The sequence below is a fragment of the Sciurus vulgaris genome, assembly GCF_902686455.1.
Source record: "Sciurus vulgaris genome assembly, chromosome: 4".
Taxonomy (NCBI): domain Eukaryota; kingdom Metazoa; phylum Chordata; class Mammalia; order Rodentia; family Sciuridae; genus Sciurus; species Sciurus vulgaris.
The window spans coordinates 59,031,388-59,053,662 of record NC_136464.1 but is presented as its reverse complement, the minus strand read 5'-3'; the positions used below and the strand labels follow the sequence as shown (position 1 = coordinate 59,053,662).

At 35.9% G+C, this 22,275-nt stretch overlaps 1 protein-coding gene and 1 long non-coding RNA gene across 4 annotated transcripts in view; both read right to left on the bottom strand.

Moving 5' to 3' along the window:
* Nucleotides 1-22,275, bottom strand: part of LOC306658659 — a 73,191-nt gene that overhangs the window by 40,327 nt on the left and 10,589 nt on the right. The gene's annotated exons all lie outside the window — the stretch shown is intronic.
* DNAJC12 (DnaJ heat shock protein family (Hsp40) member C12) overlaps nt 1-22,275 on the bottom strand; it is a 51,728-nt gene that overhangs the window by 26,508 nt on the left and 2,945 nt on the right. For 2 of the 3 annotated variants that reach the window (XR_013763108.1, XM_079135825.1), the window contains exon 2: nt 15,384-15,462. Coding sequence is in view for 2 of the 3 variants with exons in the window: in XM_079135825.1 (XP_078991951.1) it covers nt 15,384-15,462 (79 nt within the window). In the remaining variant the exon portion in view is untranslated. Of the gene's footprint in view, nt 1-15,383; nt 15,463-15,585; nt 16,858-22,275 lie in introns of those variants that run through there. The other variant, XM_079135826.1, reaches the window with a different exon arrangement.

Sequence of the window (22,275 nt, the reverse complement as noted above, 5' to 3'; positions counted from 1 at the left end):
ATCTTCAACTCTACTACAAAGCAATAGTAACAAAAACGGCATGGTATTGGTACCAAAATAGAAAGGTAGATCAATGGTACAGAATAGAGGACACGGACACAAACCCAAATAAATACAATTTTCTCATACTAGACAAAGGGGCCAAAAATATGCAATGGAGAAAAGATAGCCTCTTCACAAATGGTGCTGGGAGAATGGAAATCCATATGCAACAGAATGAAACTAAACCCATATCTCTCACCATGCACGAAACTAAACTCAAAATGGATTAAGGACCTCGGAATCAGACCAGAGACCCTGCAGATTATAGAAGAAAAAGTAGGTCCAAATCTTCACCTTGTTGGTCTAGGATCAGACTTCCTTAACAGGACTCCCATAGCACAAGAAATAAAAGCTAGAATCAACCACTGGGATAGATTCAAACTAAAAAGCTTTCTCTCAGAAAAGGAAACTATCAGCAATGCGAAGAAAGAGCTTACAGAGTGGGAGAATATCTTTGCCAATCATACTTCAGATAGAGCACTAATCTCCAGAATCTATAAAGAACTCAAAAAACTCTACTCCAAGAATTCAAATAATACAGTTGACATATGGGCCAAGGAAATGAATAGACACTTCACAGAAGAAGATCTACAAGCAATCAACAAACATATGGAAAAATGTTCAACATCTCTAGTAATAAGAGAAATGCAAATCAAAACCACCCTAAGATTCCATCTCACCCCAATTAGAATGGCGATTATCAAGAATACAAGCAACAACAGGGTGTTGGCGAGGATTGTGGGGAGAAAGGTACACTCATACATTGCTGGTGGGGGCTGCAAACTAGTGCAGCCACTCTGGAAAGCAGTGTGGAGATTCCTTAGAAAACTTGGAATGGACCCACCATTTGACCCAGCTATCCCACTCCTTGGCCTATACCCAAAGGACTTTAAAATCAACATACTACAGAGATACAGCCACATCAATGTTCATTGCTGCTCAATTCACAATAGCCAGACTGTGGAACCAACCTAGATGCCCTTCAATTGATGAATGGATAAAGAAACTGTGGTATATGTATACAATGGAATATTACTCAGCCATAAAGAATGATAAAATTATGGCATTTGCAGGCAAATGGATGAAATTGGAGAATATTATGCTAAGTGAGATAAGCCAATCTCAAAAAGCCAAAGGATGCATGATATCGCTAATAAGTGGATGATGACACATAATGGGGGGAGGGAAGGGTTAGTGTTAGGGTTAGAGTTAGGGTTAGGGAGGGGGGCAAGTATGGAGGAAGGAAGCACTGTATAGAGGGAAAAGAGGGTGGGAGGGGTGGGGGAAAGAGAAAAAATAACAGAATGAATCAAACAACATTACTCTATGTAAATATATGATTACACAAATGGTATGCCTTTATGCCATGTACAAACAGAGAAGCAACATGTATCCCATTTGTTTACAATAAAATTTAAAAAAATAGACTATATGTTATGCCACAAACCAGCCCTTAGGAAATGCAAAAAAATTGAGATACTGCCTTGTGTTCTATCAGATCATAATGGAATGACATTAGAAATCAATGACAAAATAAAAAACAGAATATTACACCTGGAAAATAAATAATATGCTATTGAATGAAACATGGATAACAGAAAACATCAGGGAGGAGATAAAAAAATTCTTAGAGGTAAGTGAGAATGACAATACAACATATCAATGTCTCTGGGACACTATGAAAGCAGTACTAAGAGGAAAATTCATTGCATGGAGAACTTTCAAGAAAACAATGAAAAGTCAACAACTAAATGACCTAACATTACAGATCAAAGCCCTAGAAAAGAAGAACAGAAAAACAGCAAAAGTAGTAGAAGACAGGAAATAATTAAAATCAGAGCTGAAATCAATGAAATTGACACAAAAGAAACAAATCAAAAAATTGATAAAACAAAAAGTTGGTTCTTTGAAAAAGTAAACAAAATAGACAAACCGTTAGTCACACTAGTGAAGAGAAGGAGAGAGAAGACTCAAATTACTAAAATTCGTGATGAAAAAGGAAATATCACGACAGACACCACTGAGATACATAACATAATGAGAAGCTACTTTGAAAATCTATATCCCAACAAAATAGAAAATACCGAAGACATCGACAAATTTCTACAGACATATGCAGCTCCCAAACTGAACCAGGAGGACCTTCACAATTTAAACAGATCAATATCAAGCAATGAAATACAAGAAGCCATCAAAAGCCTACCATCCAAGAAAAGCCCAGGACCAGACGAATTTTTAGCCGAGTTCTACAAGACCTTCAAAGAAGAACTCATTCCAATACTTCTCAAAGTATTCCAGGAAACAGAAAAGGAGGGAACCCTACCAAACTCATTCTACGAAGCTAATATCACCCTCATACCCAAACCAGGCAAAGACACATCAAGGAAAGAAAATTTTAAACCAATATCCTTGATGAATATAGAAGCAAAGATCCTTAACAAAATACCAGCAAACTGTATCCGAAAACATATTAAGAAAATTGTGCACCACAATCAAGTGGGGTTCAACCCTAGAATGCAAGGATGGTTTAACAACCATAAATCAATAAACATAATCCATCATGTCAATAGACTTACAAATAAGAATCATAAGGTTATTTTAAGTGACATTGAAAAAGCATTTGACAAAATACAACATCCCTTCATGCTCAAAACACTAGTAAAAATAGGGATAGTAGGAACATATCTGAATATTGTAAAGGCTATTTATGCTAAGACCATGGCCAACATCATTCTTAATAGACAAAAACTGAAAACATTCCCTTTAAAAACGGGAACAAGACAGGGATGCCCTCTTTCACCACTTTTATTCAACATTATCCTCGAAACTCTAGCCAGAGCAATTAGGCAGACTAAAGAAATTAAAGGGATACGAACAGGAAAAGAGGAACTTAAGCTGTCACTATTTGCTGATGACATGATTCTGTATTTAGTGGATCCAAAAGACTACTCCAGAAAACTTCTAGACCTCAGAAATGAATTCATCAAAATAACAGAATATAAAATCAACATGCATAAATGTAAAGCATTTTTATATATAAGCAATGAAACATCTGAAAAGGAAATGAGGAAACAACTCCATTACCAATAGCCTCCAAAAAAAAAAAAAATACTTGGGAATCAATCTAACCAAAGAGGTAAAAGATCTCTACAATGAAAACTACAAAACATTGAAGAAAGAAATTGAAGAAGACCTTAGAAAATGGAAAGATCTCCCATGTTCTTGGATAGGCAGAATTAATATTATCAAAATGGCCGTACTTCCAAAGGTGCTATACAGATTTAATGCAATTCCAATTAAAATCCCTATGACATTTCTCATAGAAACAGAAAAAAGCAATCATGAAATTCATCTGGAAGTACAAAAGACCCAGAATAGCAAAGCATCCTGGGCAGGAAGAGTGATGCAGGAGGTATCACAATACCAGAATTTAAGCTCTATTATAGGGCAATAGTAACAAAAACAGCATGGTACTGGCACCAAAATAGACAGCTAGATCAATGGTACAGGATAGAAGACACAGAGACATACCCACATAAGTACAGTAACCTCACACTAGACAAGCATGCCAAAAACTTACAATGGAGAAAAGATAGCCTCTTCAACAAATGGTGCTGGCAAAACTGGAAATCCATATGCAGTAAAATGAAACTAAAACCCTCTCTCTCACTCAAAACAAAACTCAACTCAAATGAATCAGAGATCTAGGAATTAGACCTGAGACCATTCACCAAATAGAAGAAAGAGTAGGCCCCTAATCTCCATCCTGTTGGCTTAGGACCAGACTTCCTTAACAAGACCCCCATAGTACAAGAAATAAAAGCAAGAATCAATAAATAGAATAGATTCAAACCAAAAATTTTTCTCAGCACAGGAAACAATCAACAGTGTGAAAAGAGAGCCTACAGAGTGGGAGAAAATCTTTTCTACACACACTTCAGACAGAGCACTCATCACAGTTTATAAAGAACTTAAAAAACTTTACACCCAAAATACAAAGAACCCAATCAATAAATGGGCTAAGGAAATGGGCAGATACTTCGCAGAAGAAGATATACAGGTGATCAACAAAAATATGAAAAACTGCTCATCATCCCTAGTAATTAGAGAAATGCAAATTAAAAACACCCTAAGATTTCATCTAACTCCAATTAGAATGGCTATTATCAAGAACATAAGCAATAATAAGTGTTGGCGTAGATGTGGGGAAAATGGCACACTCATACGTTGCTGCTGGAGTTGCAAATTAGTGCAGCCACTCTGGAAAGCAGTATGGAGATTCCTCAGAAATCTTAGAATGGACTCACCATTTGACACAGCTGTCTCACTCCTCGGTTTATACCAAAGGACTTAAAATCAGCATACTACAGTGATGCAGCCACATCAATGTTCATAGCAGCTCAATTCACAATAGCTAGATTGTGGAACCAACTTAGATGCCCTTCAATTGATGAATGGATAAAGAAACTGTGGCACATATACACAATGGAATATTACTCAGCCATAAAGAAGAATAAAATTATGACATTTACTGGTAAATGAATGAAGTTGGAAAATATCATGCTAAGTGAAATAGGCCAAGCCCAAAAACCCAAAGGCCAAATGTTTTCTCTGATAAGGTGCGTGACAATGTATAATGGAGGGGGGTGGCAAGGGGAAGAGAAGAATAAAGAACTTTGGATGGTGTAGAGGAAAAAGGGGTGGGGGGGGTGGGGATGGAAATACAGTAGAATGAAGCAGACAGTATTACCCTATATATATATGTATGATTACATGAATGGTGTGAATATACATTGTATACCACCATTAATGAAAGTTATTCCCTATTTGTGTACAATGAATCAAAATGTCTATAAAAATAAAAATATTTTAATAAAATAAATAATAAATAAAATACGTAAATGTAAGGGACTCAGAATAGCCCCAATAATCTTGAAAAATAAGAACAAAGTTGGAGGACTCATACTTCTTAATTTCAAAACTTCTATAAAGTACAGTATTGAGAACAGAATGGTAGAGACAATAAGGTTATAAATATAGATAAATGGAATAAAATTGAGAATACAGAAATAAACCCTAATGTACAGTATGCTTGATAAGAGTGCCAAGACAATTCCTCTGGGAAAGAACAGCCTTCTCAGTAAATGGTCCTGGACAACTAGATATCCACATATAAAAGAATGAATTTGCATCCTTATTACAACCATATATAAATTTTTTTTTAATTTAAAATGGACCACACATTGAAAAGTAAGTGTTAGCACTCTAAATCTCTTAAGAAAACACCTAGGAGTAAATCTTTGTGACCTTGGATTAAGCATAGCTCCTTACAAATAACACCAAAAGCATATGCAACAACAAAAACAACAATGAGAAAAACAGACAAATCGAACTACATTAAAATTAAAACTTTCGTGCTTCAAAGAGTACCATCCAATGCTGGATGTGGGGTACATGCCTGTAATTCCAGCTACTGGAGAGAGTGAGGTAGTATATCAAGTTCAAAGCTACCCTGGGCAACTTAGAGAGACCCTGTCTCAAAAAAAAAAAAAAAAAAAGATAAAAAGGAATGGGGGATAGCACAGTGGTAGAGCATGTGCCAAGTATATACAAGACCCCAGGTTCAATCCCAGTCAGAAAAAAAGAAAAAGAGTATCATCAATAAAGTGAAAAGACAACCCATAGCATGGGAAAAAGCTATTGACAAATCATAGATCTGATAAGGTACTTATCTAAGATCTGTAAAGAACTCTTAACAACTCAATAATAAAATGACCCAATCACAAAATGAGTAAAAGGTTTAGAAATTTCTTCAAAGATACATGAATAGCCAATGAACGTATGAAAGTTCATCAGTAGTCTTCAAGAAGACAGAAATCAAAACCACAGCAGAATATCACTTTACACCTATCAGGATAGCTAAAATAGAATGATGATATTGATATTGATATGAAGAATTGGTGGGTAGAAAGGCCAAATATTTTCTCTGATAAGCAAATGCTGATACATAAGCGGGGGTGGGGCATAAGTGAAGGAATGTTGGATTATGTACAGGAAAATGAGGGGAGGAGAGGGGAGGAAGGAAAGATGGTGGAATGTGACAAACATCATTACCCCTATGTACATGTAAGATTACATGAATGGTGTGAATCTACAACCAGAGGAATGAAAAGTTGTACCCCATTTGTGTACAATGAATCAAAATGCATTTTTACTATCATGAATAACTAAATAGAACAAACAATTTAAAAAGAGAGTGAAAAGAAAGAGAACCGGTGGGTAGGATATGAAGAAGTTGGACACTCATCCATGGCATACTGAAATTCAAAATGGTGTGGTGACTTTGAAAAACAGTTTCTCAATTCCTCAAAGTGTTAAGCAGAGGAGCTGGGGATATAACTCAGTTGGTAGGGTGCTTGCCTTGCATGCACAAGGCCCCAGGTTCAATCCCCAGCACCATACACACACAAAAAAAAATGTTAAGCAAAGTTACCATATAACCCAACAATTTCAATCCTAGGTATCTATGGTGAGAAATGAGAGCATGCATCCACACAAAAACTGGTATATGATAGCAGCATTATTATCCATAATGGCCAAAAGGTGAAACAACACAAATGTCCATTAGCTGACAAATTGATAAGCAAAATGTGGTATCTACATAAATAATACTGAGGAATTATCATTCATGAGGAATTATCATTCATCAGTAAAAAAGGAATAAAATAATTGATATGTGCTACAACATGGATAAATAAATGAAGGAAATCAGTCACAAAAGACTACATATTGTATGACTCTATTTATATGAAATATTCAAAATAAAGTCGATTAGTAGTTGCCAGGAGCTAGGCAGGCAGGAATGGGAAGTGATTGCTAACAAATATGAGGTTTCTTCTTGTGATAAAATGTTTTGAAATTAGTAGCAATGGTTACATAACACTGTGTATGCTAAAAACCACTGAAATGTATACCTTAAAAGGTGAATTTATAGTATGTGAATCATATCTGTCATTTACATTATGTACATGTTGTTTAAATTATATATATTATATATTATAATATTATTATAATATATAATATATATATTTATATATATATATAAAATAGAAAATTTTATTCACAAAAATAGAAGGGAGACCAATAGAGTAAAAGAAAGGCATTGAGGGCTGGGTTGTGGCTCAATGGTAGAGCACTTGCCTAGCATGTGTAAAGCACTGGGTTCAATTCTCAGCACTGCATATAAATAAATAAAAACTAAATAAATAAAGGTCCACTGACAACTAAAAATTAAAAAAAAAAGGATTGAAAAGGAGAGAAAAGGGGAGGGCATGGGGAAATACTGGGGAATGAAATCTACCAAATTATGCTATGTCCATGTATGAATATACCATAGTGAATTCCACTTACATATGTAATTATAATGCACTAATTAAAATAATAATATCAGAAAGGAGATCAGTAAAGTAGAGCAAATGGATAGGATAGGGAGAAAGGGAGGGGAAGGGAAGGTATTTGGGAATAAGATTGATCAAATTATGTGCATAGACAAATACAGCATCATAAATCTCCTAATTTGTATAATTATATACACCATTAAAAATAATAATTAAAACTATCTGTAGAGGCGATGAAAGTTTTGTATCCTGATTATGATGCTGATTACATGATTCTAGGCAGAAGTTAAAACTCATAAAACTGTGTGCCAAAAAAAGTCAATTTTACTCTATGTAATTTTTTTAATGAAATTATTCCTAAAACTATATAAAATCATGCAACATAATTTGTGAAACGGCCAATCATAAAATTATAAATGGAAGGCACTATTATGACCACAGTTATCATTTATAAGTTCTTACTCTGTGCAAGACCCTGTGCTAGACCTGGCAGAGTCACAGTTTTCCTTTAAAACAACTTTATGAGGTAGATAAAGTTGTTATCATTATCCCCATACAGAATCGAAGGCTGCAGGAGGTTGACGAAACTTGTTTCAAGTCCCAAAGTTTCAAGCAATGAAGCCCTGGTTAAAACCCAAGACTTCCAGGCTTCTAGCCTGGGCTCTCCAGGCTGCACTTGACCACCTTTCTACCCCTTCCATTTTCCTGCAGTGTTTTTTGTTCTCTAATTCCCAAATTCTTCTTTAACCCCATCATCCATTAATAAGACCCAGACTGTGGAGCTGGAGATGTAACTTAGTGGTAGGGCATTGTTAGCATATACAAGACCCTGTGCTCCATCCCCAGAACCATGGGGAAACTGGTTTTCCATATGTAGAAGAATAAGACTAGATCCCTCTCTCTCTCACCCTACACAAAAGTCAACTCAAAATGGATCAAAGACCAAGAAATTAGAACAGAAACTTTGCAGCTCCAAAAGAAAACATACAGTCAACATTCCAACATACAGATGAGGTAATGACTTCCTCAACAGGACTCCTAAAGCTCAGAAAATAATACCAAGAATTGATAAGTGGGATGGCATCAAATTAAAAAGCTTCTGCACAGCAAAGAAACAATTAAGAATGTGAAGAGAGAACCTATAGATTAGGAGAAAATCTTTGCTACTTACTCTTCTGAGAGGATTAATATCCGGAATATATGAAGAACTCAAAAAACTTACCATCAAAAAAACCCCTAATTAATAAATGGGTAAATGAGCTAAACAGATACTTCTCAAAGAAATATAAATGGCAAAAAATATTTTTTGAAAGTTCAAGTTCTTTAGCAATTAGGGAAATGCAAATCAAAACTACGCTGAGATTTCATCTCACTCTACTTACAGTGAGAGCCACCAAGAATACAAACAATAATAAATGCTGGAGAGGATGTAGGAATAAGGAACACCCAGCCCCTTATTTCTGTATTCTACTTAGTGAAAAATAAAGCTACTTTCCTGAGCCCACACCATGCAGACAAACCACTTCAAGTGTCTGCTATCACCCAGAGCTACTGCTTGACGCAGAAGGACGCCTCTGGGACCCTGCTCAAAAGCTGGTCAGCACAGGTTCCTTCCAAGCACTAATATTAAAATGGTTAATATCACCCCTGGAGGCAGCAGCAATTAGTAGATTAAAGGAAACACTCTTTAATTGAAAGTCACAGGAAAACACACAAATAAAAAGGTTCTCCAGTGAGCAATCCTTCCTGTTGCTAATGGAAATGGAAATGTTCTGATGTATCAATGAGATGTCACTTTTTCCAACGGGAATAAGAAGTTTATTAAATTATCACCAAGGATACACATGCCAGCTATTACTAGTGAGTGGATGTAAATATTTACATTTTTATCGGTGAGTCTTTGTACATTACCATCAGCCTCACTTGCCAGATATTCCAGAATGAAAGAAATCCACTTAGAATTATTCTGTCAATCCCTCAGCAACAGTGGATAAGCAAAAAACAAAAGGGACCTTATCTTTCCTGTTACGTGGACTTTTTCGTTCCATACTCTTCACTACATTTAATAAAAATGAGTTTGGGTTTATATCATGTATCAGTTAATTAAATGAATCACGTAATATAAATATTTAACAGTTCTGGGAAGTGAGACTTCATTTTATAAGCTTAGTGTAGCAAATAATGCTGGAACCCTTTGAGAGACAGTTTGATTTAACTCGTGGGCCTATTTTGAAAATATAGAGGTTCTTTTCAATTTGTATTTCATGAAAGGATTTATATTATTGTAATCACATTTTAACTGTATTCTATTTATAATTACTGATAAATAATATAATGTCAAAGTATACTTTGAAAAAATCTAGAGAAAAATATATTAATTGTTAATAGTGGTTCTCTGAAAGGGAGAAATAGGAATAGACGTCCCCTTTCAATGTCATTTATTACTGATCTTATTCTTATTCTGTGGGGTTGTGTCAGTTTTGCATTATGTAATGAAATATCTGAGATAATTAACATATAAAGAAAGAATGCTTATTTTGACTCACAGTTCTTTTGAAGGTTGGCCCACAATCAATTGGCCCCATAGATTTGGACCTATGGTCAAACAGCACATCAGGGTGGGAGTGCACAGTGGATCAAAACCACCCGCCTCATGGCCAGGAGGCAGAAAGAAGAAGGGGTGAGGGTCCCACAGTCCCCTTCTGGAACATGTTTTCAATGACCTAAAGATCTCCCACTATGTAATACAAAGCTGCTCCCCCAACCTTTCCATTGCATCACAATCTAGCTTGTCAGTCTGAAAGCTGCTCTCCCAGCCCTTTCTGGGGCAGCTATTTCCCTGCCTCCCAATTACTTGTCAGTCTGTGAACATCCTAGCTAGCTATTGGTTCATCAATCATCTTGCAAGTATCCTTCTCCATTATTGGTCCCTGTTAGCCCAGCAGAATTTCAACTGCTTAAGGGTGCTACCCCACCATCTTTTCTCTTGCTTTTCTCTCTCCTACTCACTTGCTTTCTTTCTCCTCCTCACTTTTCCACTCTCCCTAACACACGCCCTTTCTCTTTCCTTTATCTTTCCTCTCATTTTCTCTCTTACCCTGCAGGGAGACACTCTGTTTGCTTAATAAATTCCCTTATGTGATTTCCTGTGTCCAGCGTGGTTTTCGTGGGATTTCTTACACACTAGGTTCAGATGTGGTGGCACACATCTATAATCCCAGCGACTGGGAAGGCTGAGGCAGGAGGATCACAAGTTCAAAGCCAGCTTCAGCAAAAGCAAGGCACTAAGCAACTCATTGAGGTCCTATCTCTAAATAAAATACAAAATAGGGTTGGGGATGTGGCTTGGTGCAAAAAAAAAAAAAAACAAATCTCCCACTAGGTCCCACCTGTAAAGGTTCCATTACCTCCCAATAGCACATAGGAACCAAGCCTTTAATACATGAGCCTTTGGGTGACATCCAACATCCAAGCTACAACAGGGAAGAAAGCAATAAAAACGTTTTAAAGTAGGAAGACATTGAGATATTAAAAGATATCAGTTAAAAAGGACAAATTGCTCCCCTTCTTTAAAAATCCAAATGTCTTTGAAGTTTATACATCAGTAAAAAAAAACATCATTTCATAGGTCCTTAATTTATTCTGAATCCTCCTTTGTTCATGGTCAAAAAGAAGTTAATAAAGTGTTGATCTGAAACCATTACTCTTGCACATACAAGGGACTAGCAATGAGTAACAGTCAGGAGCTTTTGGGCTCAGTGACACAATTTCTATAGCACAACCAGTCCTGCCTAATCATGCACATCTGGTGAGAGGAAAGAATTTCTAAAGGCATTAGATTTAGATTTTTTAAGAAATGAATAAGTGGAAGATTCAATGATTACTAACAAAAATACGCTCTCATTTTTTAAATATTGCACTGCTACTTAAGACGAAGAAAGGAAAATCTACTTAATCATAATTGCCAACATTCACAGAGCACTTTTCATGTGGAGGATACCTCATTTAATACTCACAGTAGATATGTGAAGCAATCAGTATGCTATGAATCTACCCATTTTACCTATGAAAATTCTGAGGTTCAGAGAGGTTGTCCTAGGTCAACTAACTCTTAAGTAGTAGACAGGAGCAATCCTGACAAATCAGATTATATTCATATCTTCTACTCTAGCATGCTAACAAATCAGTAATGGCAATGGTCGAGACTACATTTAATCCATCAAAAAGGTATATATTTGAATTTCTCCTGCCTACAGGTTCTCTACAGAATCACTCTTCACCTTAATTGTATACATTTTTAAATCTGCCCATTATATTCTGAATTTCTGTCAAGCTAAAATTCATTAACTGGGTGCATTTTTTAACATTTTTAAAAAAATTTTATCAGTGACCTTATTATTTCTCCAAGTTTGCAAAGAATCACTTTAATTTTCAGAATGTTATATAAATCCAAATGGAAAAGAATGCTTAAGTAGGTTAAAAACAATCTCCACCCAAAGACTGAATCACATATTATCTGCAAGCCCGACAAGAGAAGATATTGATGTCTGTGTACCTTTTCAGTTTAAACAATATTTACTCAGTTCAGTGTTTCTGAACAAGAAGCCTCAGGCAGCCCATACCTGAAAACCCCCATCACTACGGCAACTAGAAATAGTGATATTGCACAGTGATTTGTCACATATTGTTTGTCAGGCACAGAGAAACAACTCAGAGTCCTGCTTCACTCGAAAAGAACCCAGTTAAAAACTAACTTGGAGTAGTGGTTGTTTTTAATGTTTATCAAGTTTTCATAATGTCATGTTAGGACATCTATCTTAATATTAACTCCAGTTCAAAGGAATAGTTAATGACTCCTAGAGAAATGTTCATTCATTCATTCATTCACTAATTTAAGAAATTATGCTGAGTAGGTGACTTCTACAGCAGAGCTAGGTAGAGAATATACCACTGTAAATGAGACAAGCAGCCTCGCCGAGCTTTCCAAATGACTAATAAGCAAACATATGGAGTGTTCTAGGTAGCCAGGGCTCACAGGACTTTCCAGAGGAAGTGATGGCTCAGCTGAGACCTAACACAGGAGCATGACCTAACCAAGCAACTGTGGGGCAGGGAGGTGTGCAGGCCTCGTGGATGAAGCCAGCAGGCATGGCGCTCTTAAGAGAAAGAATAAAGCATAATAAGAATCAAGGGCTGGGATTGTGGCTCAGTGGTAGAGCATTTGCCTAGTATGTGTGAGGCACTGGGCTTGATTCTCAGCACTGTATACAAATAAATAAAGGTTCATCAACGATTAATAAAAATATTTTTTTAAAAAGTTAAAAAAAAAAGAATACAATATAGTTATGAATGACTGAAACAGAGCTCTAGGCGTGGTAGTAGAGAGAAAACGAGGATAGAGAAACAGGGTACATGCATGAAGGGGCTTGTTCCTAAAGGCCCAGAAAAGAAAACGGATGAAGTGTTGCTACACATGAAATACAAGTTAGCAGAAAAAGCCAGGCACAAAAGAGTATATACCATATGATTTCATTTATATGATATTCAAAACTAGGCAAAACTAATCAGTGATGATAGAGATCAAATATTGGGAGAGGTGCTAACTCTGAATAGGACATGAAAAATGATTTCTAGGAGTGCTGAAAATGCTGTTTATCTTAAATTGTTTATACATATTTATTCAATTTACTCTTCCAATTTGCTCACATTACCTTAAACAAGTTGTTCCTTAATAAAAAAAGAGGGACGATAATATGAGAAAAATGGTTAAATATTTAACATATTCTTTCATGTGTAAGAAAATTATCTGTTTATATGAATCAAAGGGAACAATGATTTCTAGGGAAAATAAAGAGTTTTAAGTCAAGGAAATATTTGTGCTAAATAGAGGAGACTTGGGATTTATGCAATGCGGAGTTACAGACAGGTCTTAGTATAATATTTTCATTATAGAAAAATTACACATACACAAACAAATCAAATTTAAGATATAAATATCTGACTGCAGGGCAAGGTCGTTGGTTTGACCCCAAGAAAACACATAAACATACAATTTTAATTTAAAAATTGAACAAATTAAAAATAAAAATCAGAGTAGGAATACACAGAGACATCAAGTGCAATAATAAAGTTTTAAGTTGGGTGATACATACATGGGCATCTATTATACTATTCTTCATTTCATTTTTTAAATATTTCTTTTTAGTTGTAGATGGACACAATACCTCTATTTTATTTATTTTTATGTGATGCCAAGGATCAAACCCAGTGCCTCACGCATGCTAGGCAAGTGCTCCACCATTGAGCCACAACCCCAGCCCTTCTTCATTCCTTTTTGTATATATTAAGTTCCTTATTGTTTTCCCATAATTGAAGAGAAAAATCACAATCTGCAGAGTGAATGCCTGGCCCTCCAGGCATGAAATGAGAGTAGTTTGCCCCTATATCAAATGGTAGTGGCATGAGGATGAAGGGAAGAGGACACAGGGAGAGAGACATGAAAGGTAAATCAACAGCGTTTGGTAATCAACCCTATATGGATATGAAGAAAAGGAAGGAGACAGGGTTTTTTTGTTGTTGTTGTTTTGCTTTGCGTCAGGTGCTGGGAATCAAATCCACTCTACCACATTCCCAGCCCAAAAGATGACGTATCTGCTTGGCCAAATGAATGGATGGTGGTATCTATCATTCACTGAGATGACAAAACAGAAAAATAAGCAAGATTTCAGAAGGAATAAGAGGAGAATAATGAGTTCAATTTTGGGGGACAAAGTGACTTTGAAATAAGATTTCCAAGAAGCAGTCAAAATAACAGTCTGAAGAGAGGAAAAAGAACTGGGTTAAGGACAGATTTGAGAGTCATCAGCTGAGAGCTAGTGATTGAAGCCACAGAGTTGGACAAGGCTCAAGTGCAGAATAAGCTGAGAAGAGAGCTTAAAAGGGAATCTTAGAGCAGCAGAGAAGGAATCATAAAAGAGACAGGAAAAAGCAACCCCAAAATTGACTGGAAGAAAACTATAAGTGCATGTTACTCTGGTAGTTGATGAAAAAGAAGGAAGGTATAAGGCTGGGGATGTGGCTCAATGGTACAGGGCTTGTCTAGCATGCCCAGGGTTCCAGGTTCAATCCCTAGTACAACAACAACAACAACAACAACAACAAAAATGGGAGGGAAGAAGAAAAAAGGTATGGTCGACAGTGTTAAGTCCTGATTCAGGCTTAGAAAAGATATAGACTAAAAATAACTTGAATTTGGCAAACAGGAAGTCCCAGATCCATTTCTGAGAAAGGCAGGGAGAAAGTCAGAGCGATAAATGGGGAACTAAAACTCCATATTACATTGAATACAAGCTTTTATTGATGTTCTCTGAATTTGTCATTGAAGGACTTATTTCTTACAATTACAAAGTCAGACTAAAAATGTAAGGATCAAAATTAAAAGTTTGACTCTGAAGAGAAGAAGAAAGGGAAGGAGCCAGGGACAGGCTATAGAAGGATCATTGATTTGTTTGTAGTTTTTCAAGCTATCAACAGTACATTTAAGTGATGCTAACACGATGGCAATAAAGGAAAAAAAACTAAAGTATGAACATATGGACATACTCAGGTTCCCCAAATGAAGAAAAGCACAATAAGGTTCTCATCAAAACAACAGTCTGGGTACAAATACGCTCAAGTTCTGTTAACACTCCTTACCTGGTGAAATAAAGCATGAACTGGACATTGTTAAACTACCAAGCAGCACATCCCAGAGTAAAGAAATATGGATGTTAAGCAACTGCTATTAGAAAAGGTCTTTCACAGTGCTCTCCCTTCCTACCATTCAACAGCAGAAACAACCTTTGGTACTGAACAAAAGAATAACTTTGAGTATAATAGATAAAAGAAAATTAAGTTGCCATGCTATTAAATTTTCTTGAGAAATAGCTATTATTTAATACTTACCAGCTTTGGAGTTTTCAGGATGCTTGTCAGGGTGACATTCCAGAGCCCTGACCTTAAATTCTGCCAGGATTTGTTCAACCTAGAACAAAAATCAGTGTTTAAAATAAGCAGAACAACTTACACAGCATGAAGGAAGTTGTGAGCATCAGTCTCTGAAACAGCCACAATTAAACCAACTATTTGTTTGTATTTATTTACTTACAGTACTGGGGATGGAACCCAGGGCCTTGATCATGTTAGACAAGCAACTAAGCAACAACTCCACCTTTTTTTAAAACTTTACATCAAGACAGGGTTTTATAACTCCTTGAGATTGCAATCCTCCTGCCTCAGCCTCCCAGTAGCTGGTATTATAAATGTGCACTGCCATACCCACCCTGCCTGGCTCAACTTTTAATTTTGATCCTTACATTTCTAATTTGACTTTTTAACTGTAAGAAATAATTTCTTCAATAACAAAGTTCAGAGAACATCAATAAAATCTCCTATTCAAATGGTAATAGGTATTAATATATGTTGTGATACTAGCAATTTAACTAGCTTCTGTTTTCAAATGATGGCCCAAAACACTTATGAATTCAATATATGTAAATATTTGGAATAATCGGGTAAGTTTCTTTGAAGAATATATAATAGACACCATTTTTTTCTTCTTCTGCCATGCTGGGTATCAAACCCAGGGTCTTGCACTTGCTAGGCAAACTTTCTATCACTGAGTTACATCCCCACCCAGCCCTTTTCTTTTTTTACTAAGAATTTCACAATTTGCAATGTCAGGGGGTTCAATCCCCAGCAATATGCCCACACACAAAAAAAAGAACTTCACAATTAAAAGAAAAAGCATATAATCTGAAGCTGATTATTTTGTTGCCAATTAGCAGTTTTGTTAGTGAGTGGGAAAAGAAAAATTCTAGCCCAAGTAAAATGAGGGTCCTCCATGATTTGATTCTATTTCACTTACCTGTCTAATCCCTATTGTGAATTAGTAAAAGATGCCTTTATTAATCATAATTGCAATAACAGCAGCATGAGACAACAGTAGCTCTGGAATCTGATTGCTTTGTTTAAATCCCAGGTCTACCAAGAGACTTCAGGTAAGTTATGTAACTTCCATGTATCCTCCTTCTCTTTACATTAGAGTGATAATATAAAAGTAGAGTACATAACACAAAACCTGATCACAATAGGCACGCAATAACAGTACCATTATTAAATGTTATGATTAAGTAACTTGTCCAAAGTCATTCAGCTAATTTCTTTTAAAACTGAGTTACTAGCTAGGTGCAGTGGCACATGCCTGTAAACCCAGCAAGCTGGGGAGGCCGAGGCAGGAGGACCGAGAGTTCAAAGCCATCCTTAGCAAATTATTGAGGCCCTAAGCAACTCAGTGAGACCCTATCTCTAAATTTAAAAGCTACAACAAAAGGGCTGGGGATGTGGCTCAGTGGTTGAGTGCCCCTGAGTTCAATCCAAGAAAGAAAGGAAAGAAAGAAAGAAAAAGAAAGGAAGGAAGGAAGGAAGGAAGGAAGGAAGGAAGGAAGGAAGGAAGGAAGGAAGGAAGGAAGGAAGAAGGAAGGAAGGAAGGAAGGAAAGAATATTTTTTAACTGAGTTTTTTTTGTTAACTAAGCAGCTGGACTTTAAATCCTATCATTTAAATCATCATTTTATATGGCTGAATTCTTCAGGCTTAGGAAACTATGATCCGGTTCCATTTACTAGCCACTAATTAATCAATTAACCTCTTGCTTAAGAAATGAATTCTCAAGCAACTCAGCTCAAAATTGTCGTAAGATTCAAAGGAGAAACATTTTTTCTTATCAGTTCCATGTCATCCTTAGTCAATTTTCATAAAACATATCTTTATTTTTTACAATCAAAGTCAGACTCTGTATATATCTTGGAGTTTTTAAATAACATAAATAGATAAAATAATACATATCAAAAGTAGAAAGTTTGGAAGGTTTTTGTTGCTGTTCTATTTTTTAAATTCATATCCCATTAGGAAACATTGTAGTATGAATCAGTAAAAGCAAATGGTAAATTCTGAGAGGGCTAATGTGTAATTGTTATCTTTTTCCTTTATCCTTTCTGGATTTTGCCAATTTAATATTTTTTAAATTAAGAACAGCCCATATCTGCCTTTCATTACTTCATTATTGTAACCACAGACCTTCTGTAGGGCTAACTCTGGGTAAACTGATAAAGTAGGATAGTTTGTTTTGGACATGCTTTATTTATCCCCTGGCCTCCACACCCTACTGCCTAGTGCCAAATGCGGTCTACAGACAGCTGAAGCACTCTATGTCAAGGTCCACTGAATCCTGCCTTCCTGATCCAGTGTCCAATGATCTGGAAAATTGCCTACTCTGCGAGCCAGTAAACAGAAAAAAATGTTCAACTTCACTCGTAATCAAATAAATCAAAGCATCTAAAGGGAGATAATGACCACTGTTACTGAAGGTACAAATAAATGAACACTCATGCTCTCATAGTGAGGATGTAAGTAGGTGCAAACTTTCTGGAAAGCAATTGAGATTCATATTACACACACACACATACACATAGGAAAAGCCTTTAATTTATTCCTACTCTTTGATCCAACAATTCTAACTCTAGAAATTCATTTAAAGAGATTATCAGAGGTGGGAAAAGAAGGCTTAATAAATAAAATTTAAATTTTAAACAACCTATATATCTAATAATAGGATATTTGTTAAAAATTAATTGTAACAAAACTATAGACTCTGGAATACTTTGCAGACATAAAACGATCTTGGGAGCCAGGCATAATGATACATGCCTGTAATCCAGCAACTCAGGAGGTTAAGGCATGAGCAGTACAAGTTCAAGGTCAATCTTAAGCAACTTAGAGAGACCCTGTCTCAAATTAAAAAATAAGCGAAACTGGGAATGCAAGTCAGTGGTAAAGTATCCTGGACTCAATCCCCAGCACTGAAAAAAAAAAAAAAAAAAAAAATATATATATATATATATATATATAATCATATATAATCTGTAGTAGTAGTCTTTAACAACTTGAAAAAATTTGTATCATTTTATAAGAAAAATGGAAGCTATGGGCTGGGGTTGTACGCAGTGGTAAAGCACTTGCCTAGCATGTATGAGGCACTGGGTCCCATCCTCAGCACTACATAAAAATAAATTAAATAAAGGTATTGTGTCCATCTACAACTAAAACAAAATTTTTAAAAAAGAAATGGAAGCTACAGGCATTATGTGCAATATAAATCCATAAAAGTTCTATTTAATAGGAATTATGCAATATATGTAACAATTATACTAAGACTTATTGAAATTTACTATGTGCCAAGCATTGCTCTAAACAATTTACATATAGTGTTTCATTTAATTCTTACAACTATATTAAGTGGGTACTATTATTATTCCCATTTTTCAGATTAGGACACAGACATAATGTTTTGGTTTCTATGTGGTGTCCCCCAAAAGCTAATGTGTGAGACAACACAAGAAGGTTTGGAGGAGAAATGATTGGGTTAGCACATCAACCTAATTAGTTAATTAATCCCTGATGAGATTAACTGAGTGGTAACTGGAGGCAGGTGGGGTGTAGCTGGAGGAAGTAGCTATTTGGGGGCATGGCAAGTGGAGACCTCTCTGCTTCCTGATCATGGTATGAGCTGGTTCCCTCTGCCATACTCTTCTGCCACGATGTGCTGCCTCGCCTCGAGGCCCAAGGAATGGGGCGGGCCAGCTTTCTACTGACTAAGACCTCTGAAACCATGAGTCCTCAAATAAACTTTTCCTCCCTTAAAATTGGTCAGATCCTTTAGTCATAGAAGTGAAAAAACTGACTAAAACACATAAAATAATTTTTCAAAGGTCATAAAGCTAGTAAGTAGCAAACCCAGGAATCTAAACACATATAAAAATATTTGTATAAAAACAAATATGCGTGTATATTCATACATGCATAACTATAACATAGGCACAGACAGTTAACCTGCATAAGTCATACTCCAAAGTGTTAATCATTAAGGTTAACATTTTTCTTTGTGCTTTTTTTGTACTCCACATTTCCTTAGTGAGCACATATCAATTTTAGAACTTAAATTTTAAAACTTAGAAACTTATTTCCACAACATGTTAGCACAATGCTTTGGTTTATATAAGGAAATACTCTAGTGTGAATGGAGACTAATCTGATTCCCACTTGGATGAATCTTCTCCAAGTTTTCCTAGCCACACAAATACCTTTTGTCTCTCCATGCATCTAATTTATGACCTTCTAGGACCATTTCAGCCCCAGCTCTTCTCTGAAGTCTTTCCAGATATTCTTTCTTCAATTCCTGTTGTGCTTATGGCTTGTAGCATACAGCACAGTACTTAATTGTTAACAATTTTTTCCTGTATTAGATTGCCAACTTCTTTACAAACTGTCACCATGTCTCATCTTTTTGTTTTATTTTGTTCTAAGTTATTTCCCACCTCCCACCACCCCTTTGCCATCACTTCTAGTACTGACCCAATAAAAAGCGTTCAATAATTACCCGATTACAGACTGACAGATATTCTTTAAGTAACATCACTACAGTGGAAAAATTCTCAAAAGTGTGGTTTATTTACTAAAGGGTGAACTGATTCTACTGATGGAAATTCATTTGATATAGATGTGCTACAGAATGGAGGGCTCATTTTAATAAGTGACTTAATTAGTGCCATTTCAATTCACTCATTTTGAAACTGGATTTTACTCACAAAACTCCAGACATTAGCAATATCCTTGAAACAAATGAGAGATCCTCCTACACATTCCAATCAAATGATAATTAATTAAAACATGAACCATAGCAACAGTTTGAACCACAAAATAAATAATGTTAGTTACTTGGGTTAGTGCCCTTAAAATATAATAGCTACTCATTAATCCATAGTAATAAAAATAAATTTAATAAATGAAGAAGAAAAAATTTGACCTTACATGAGAATAGGAAAGACAGTAGAATGAATCAGACATAACTTTCTTATATTCATATATGAATACAAGACCAGTGTGACTCCACATCATGTATAACCACAAATAGGAAGTTATACTTCATGTATATATGGTATGTCAAAATATACCTACTGTCATGTATCTAAAAAGAACAAATAAAAAAGTAATTTGGCCTTACAGAAGAATTCCAACTAAAAAAATGTAAATTAAATAAGGGAAATAAAAAGTCACCATTAGGCAAATGTCATAATCATAAGTGTTATTGTAAAAATCACCAGATGTAAACTCAGAGGGTGAAAGTTTGAGGGGAAAGAGTACAGTCTCAAAGCATCTTATCCTAAGATATCTGATAATCACAAAAGGAAAAATAATAACCCTATCATAGAAACCTGACAGAAGAGACCTACCTTAACCAAGGTCAATAAACATCATATACCCCAGATATGATACACTGAGAAAGGCACAACATCACTGCCATGGTGTCCCTTCCAAATATGCCTAATCTCAATCTAGTCCGGAGAAGATACCAGATAAAATCAAATTGAAGTATATTCTACATATTCTGAGTACTCTTCAAAATGTCCAGGTCATAAAAGATAAAGAAGGTAAGAAAAGTTTAAACTGGAGGAAGTCAAGGGAATGTGACAACTAAGTGTTGTAAGGGATCTTGGCTTAGATACTGGACCAGGAAAAGGACATCAATAGAATTAGGTAAGGCAAAATTTAGATCAGGGATTGACTGTCACTTAGCTGTCAGGCTAAATCTGCTTGCTGCCTTTTTTTCTTAATTAGTTTTATGTATTTCACCACATAAGGTCACCACTGTATAATCATCGCACCCTGGTTTTTGCAGCCCCAAAATTGGTTTATAATCTTTCAAAGGCATGATCATCTCATGCTATAATTCCTGCCCCCTTTTTTTTTTTTTTTTTTTGGTACCAGAGATTGAATCCAGTGGTGCTTAACCACTAGGCCACATCCCCAGCCCTTTTTTATATTTTATTTAAAGACAGGGTCTCACTGAGTTGCTTTAGGACCTCACTAAGTTGCTAAGGTTGGCTTTGAACTCTTGATCCTCCTGCCTCAGCCTCCCAAACTGCTGGGATTATAAACATGCACCACCTTGCCCAGTCTCAGGATATAACTTTGTTCATCAAGTCACTTAAAAGTAAAGACCAGCAGTGTATTCACCAGTGGCATTTAGATGTGCATCTGTCTTCTAGCTAAGCCCAAGCCTAAAGCCTAGAATTATCAGCGCACTTACAGTGTATTTCCCAAAGCTGACTTGCATGATTTGTTAAAATTTTTTAAAACCATACTTCATAACACTGTAATGAATTTTCTCAAGTGAAATATTTCAACTATAATGCATAATCAATAATAACTGATGTGTTAACTTTTTTTTTTTTCAGACCAGAAGAAATGTTTGCTGAATTGTCAGGACGAAATGACGTGCATTGATTTGACTATTCAATTTTACATATATTCACCAGTATTCCATGCATCCTAATCACACACAGAAAAACAGTTTAATAATAAATGATTTTTTAATAATACAAGCACAATTTTTTTAAAAAAGGTTTGCATAATGATCTCACCCACTTTCCCTGCCCCCGCTCAGTGCTGGGGATTGAACCCAGGGCCTTGTGCTTGCGAGGCAAGCACTCTACCAATTGAGCTATCTCCCCAGCCCTCACCCACTTTTTTGCAAACAAAAAACTTGGCATAAAATTTCTGACAATAATATGGTGAAATACAGTATTGACGACAGCCATGACTATCTCTCAAAATGGTAGAGTGACATAGTTGTAACACAGACCCTAGGACCTGCAAAGCTTAAAATATTTGCTAGTTCAGGGCTGGCAGCATGTCATATAGGTTTGAGGAAGGTTCCCTGCCCTCCAAGATAGCACTTG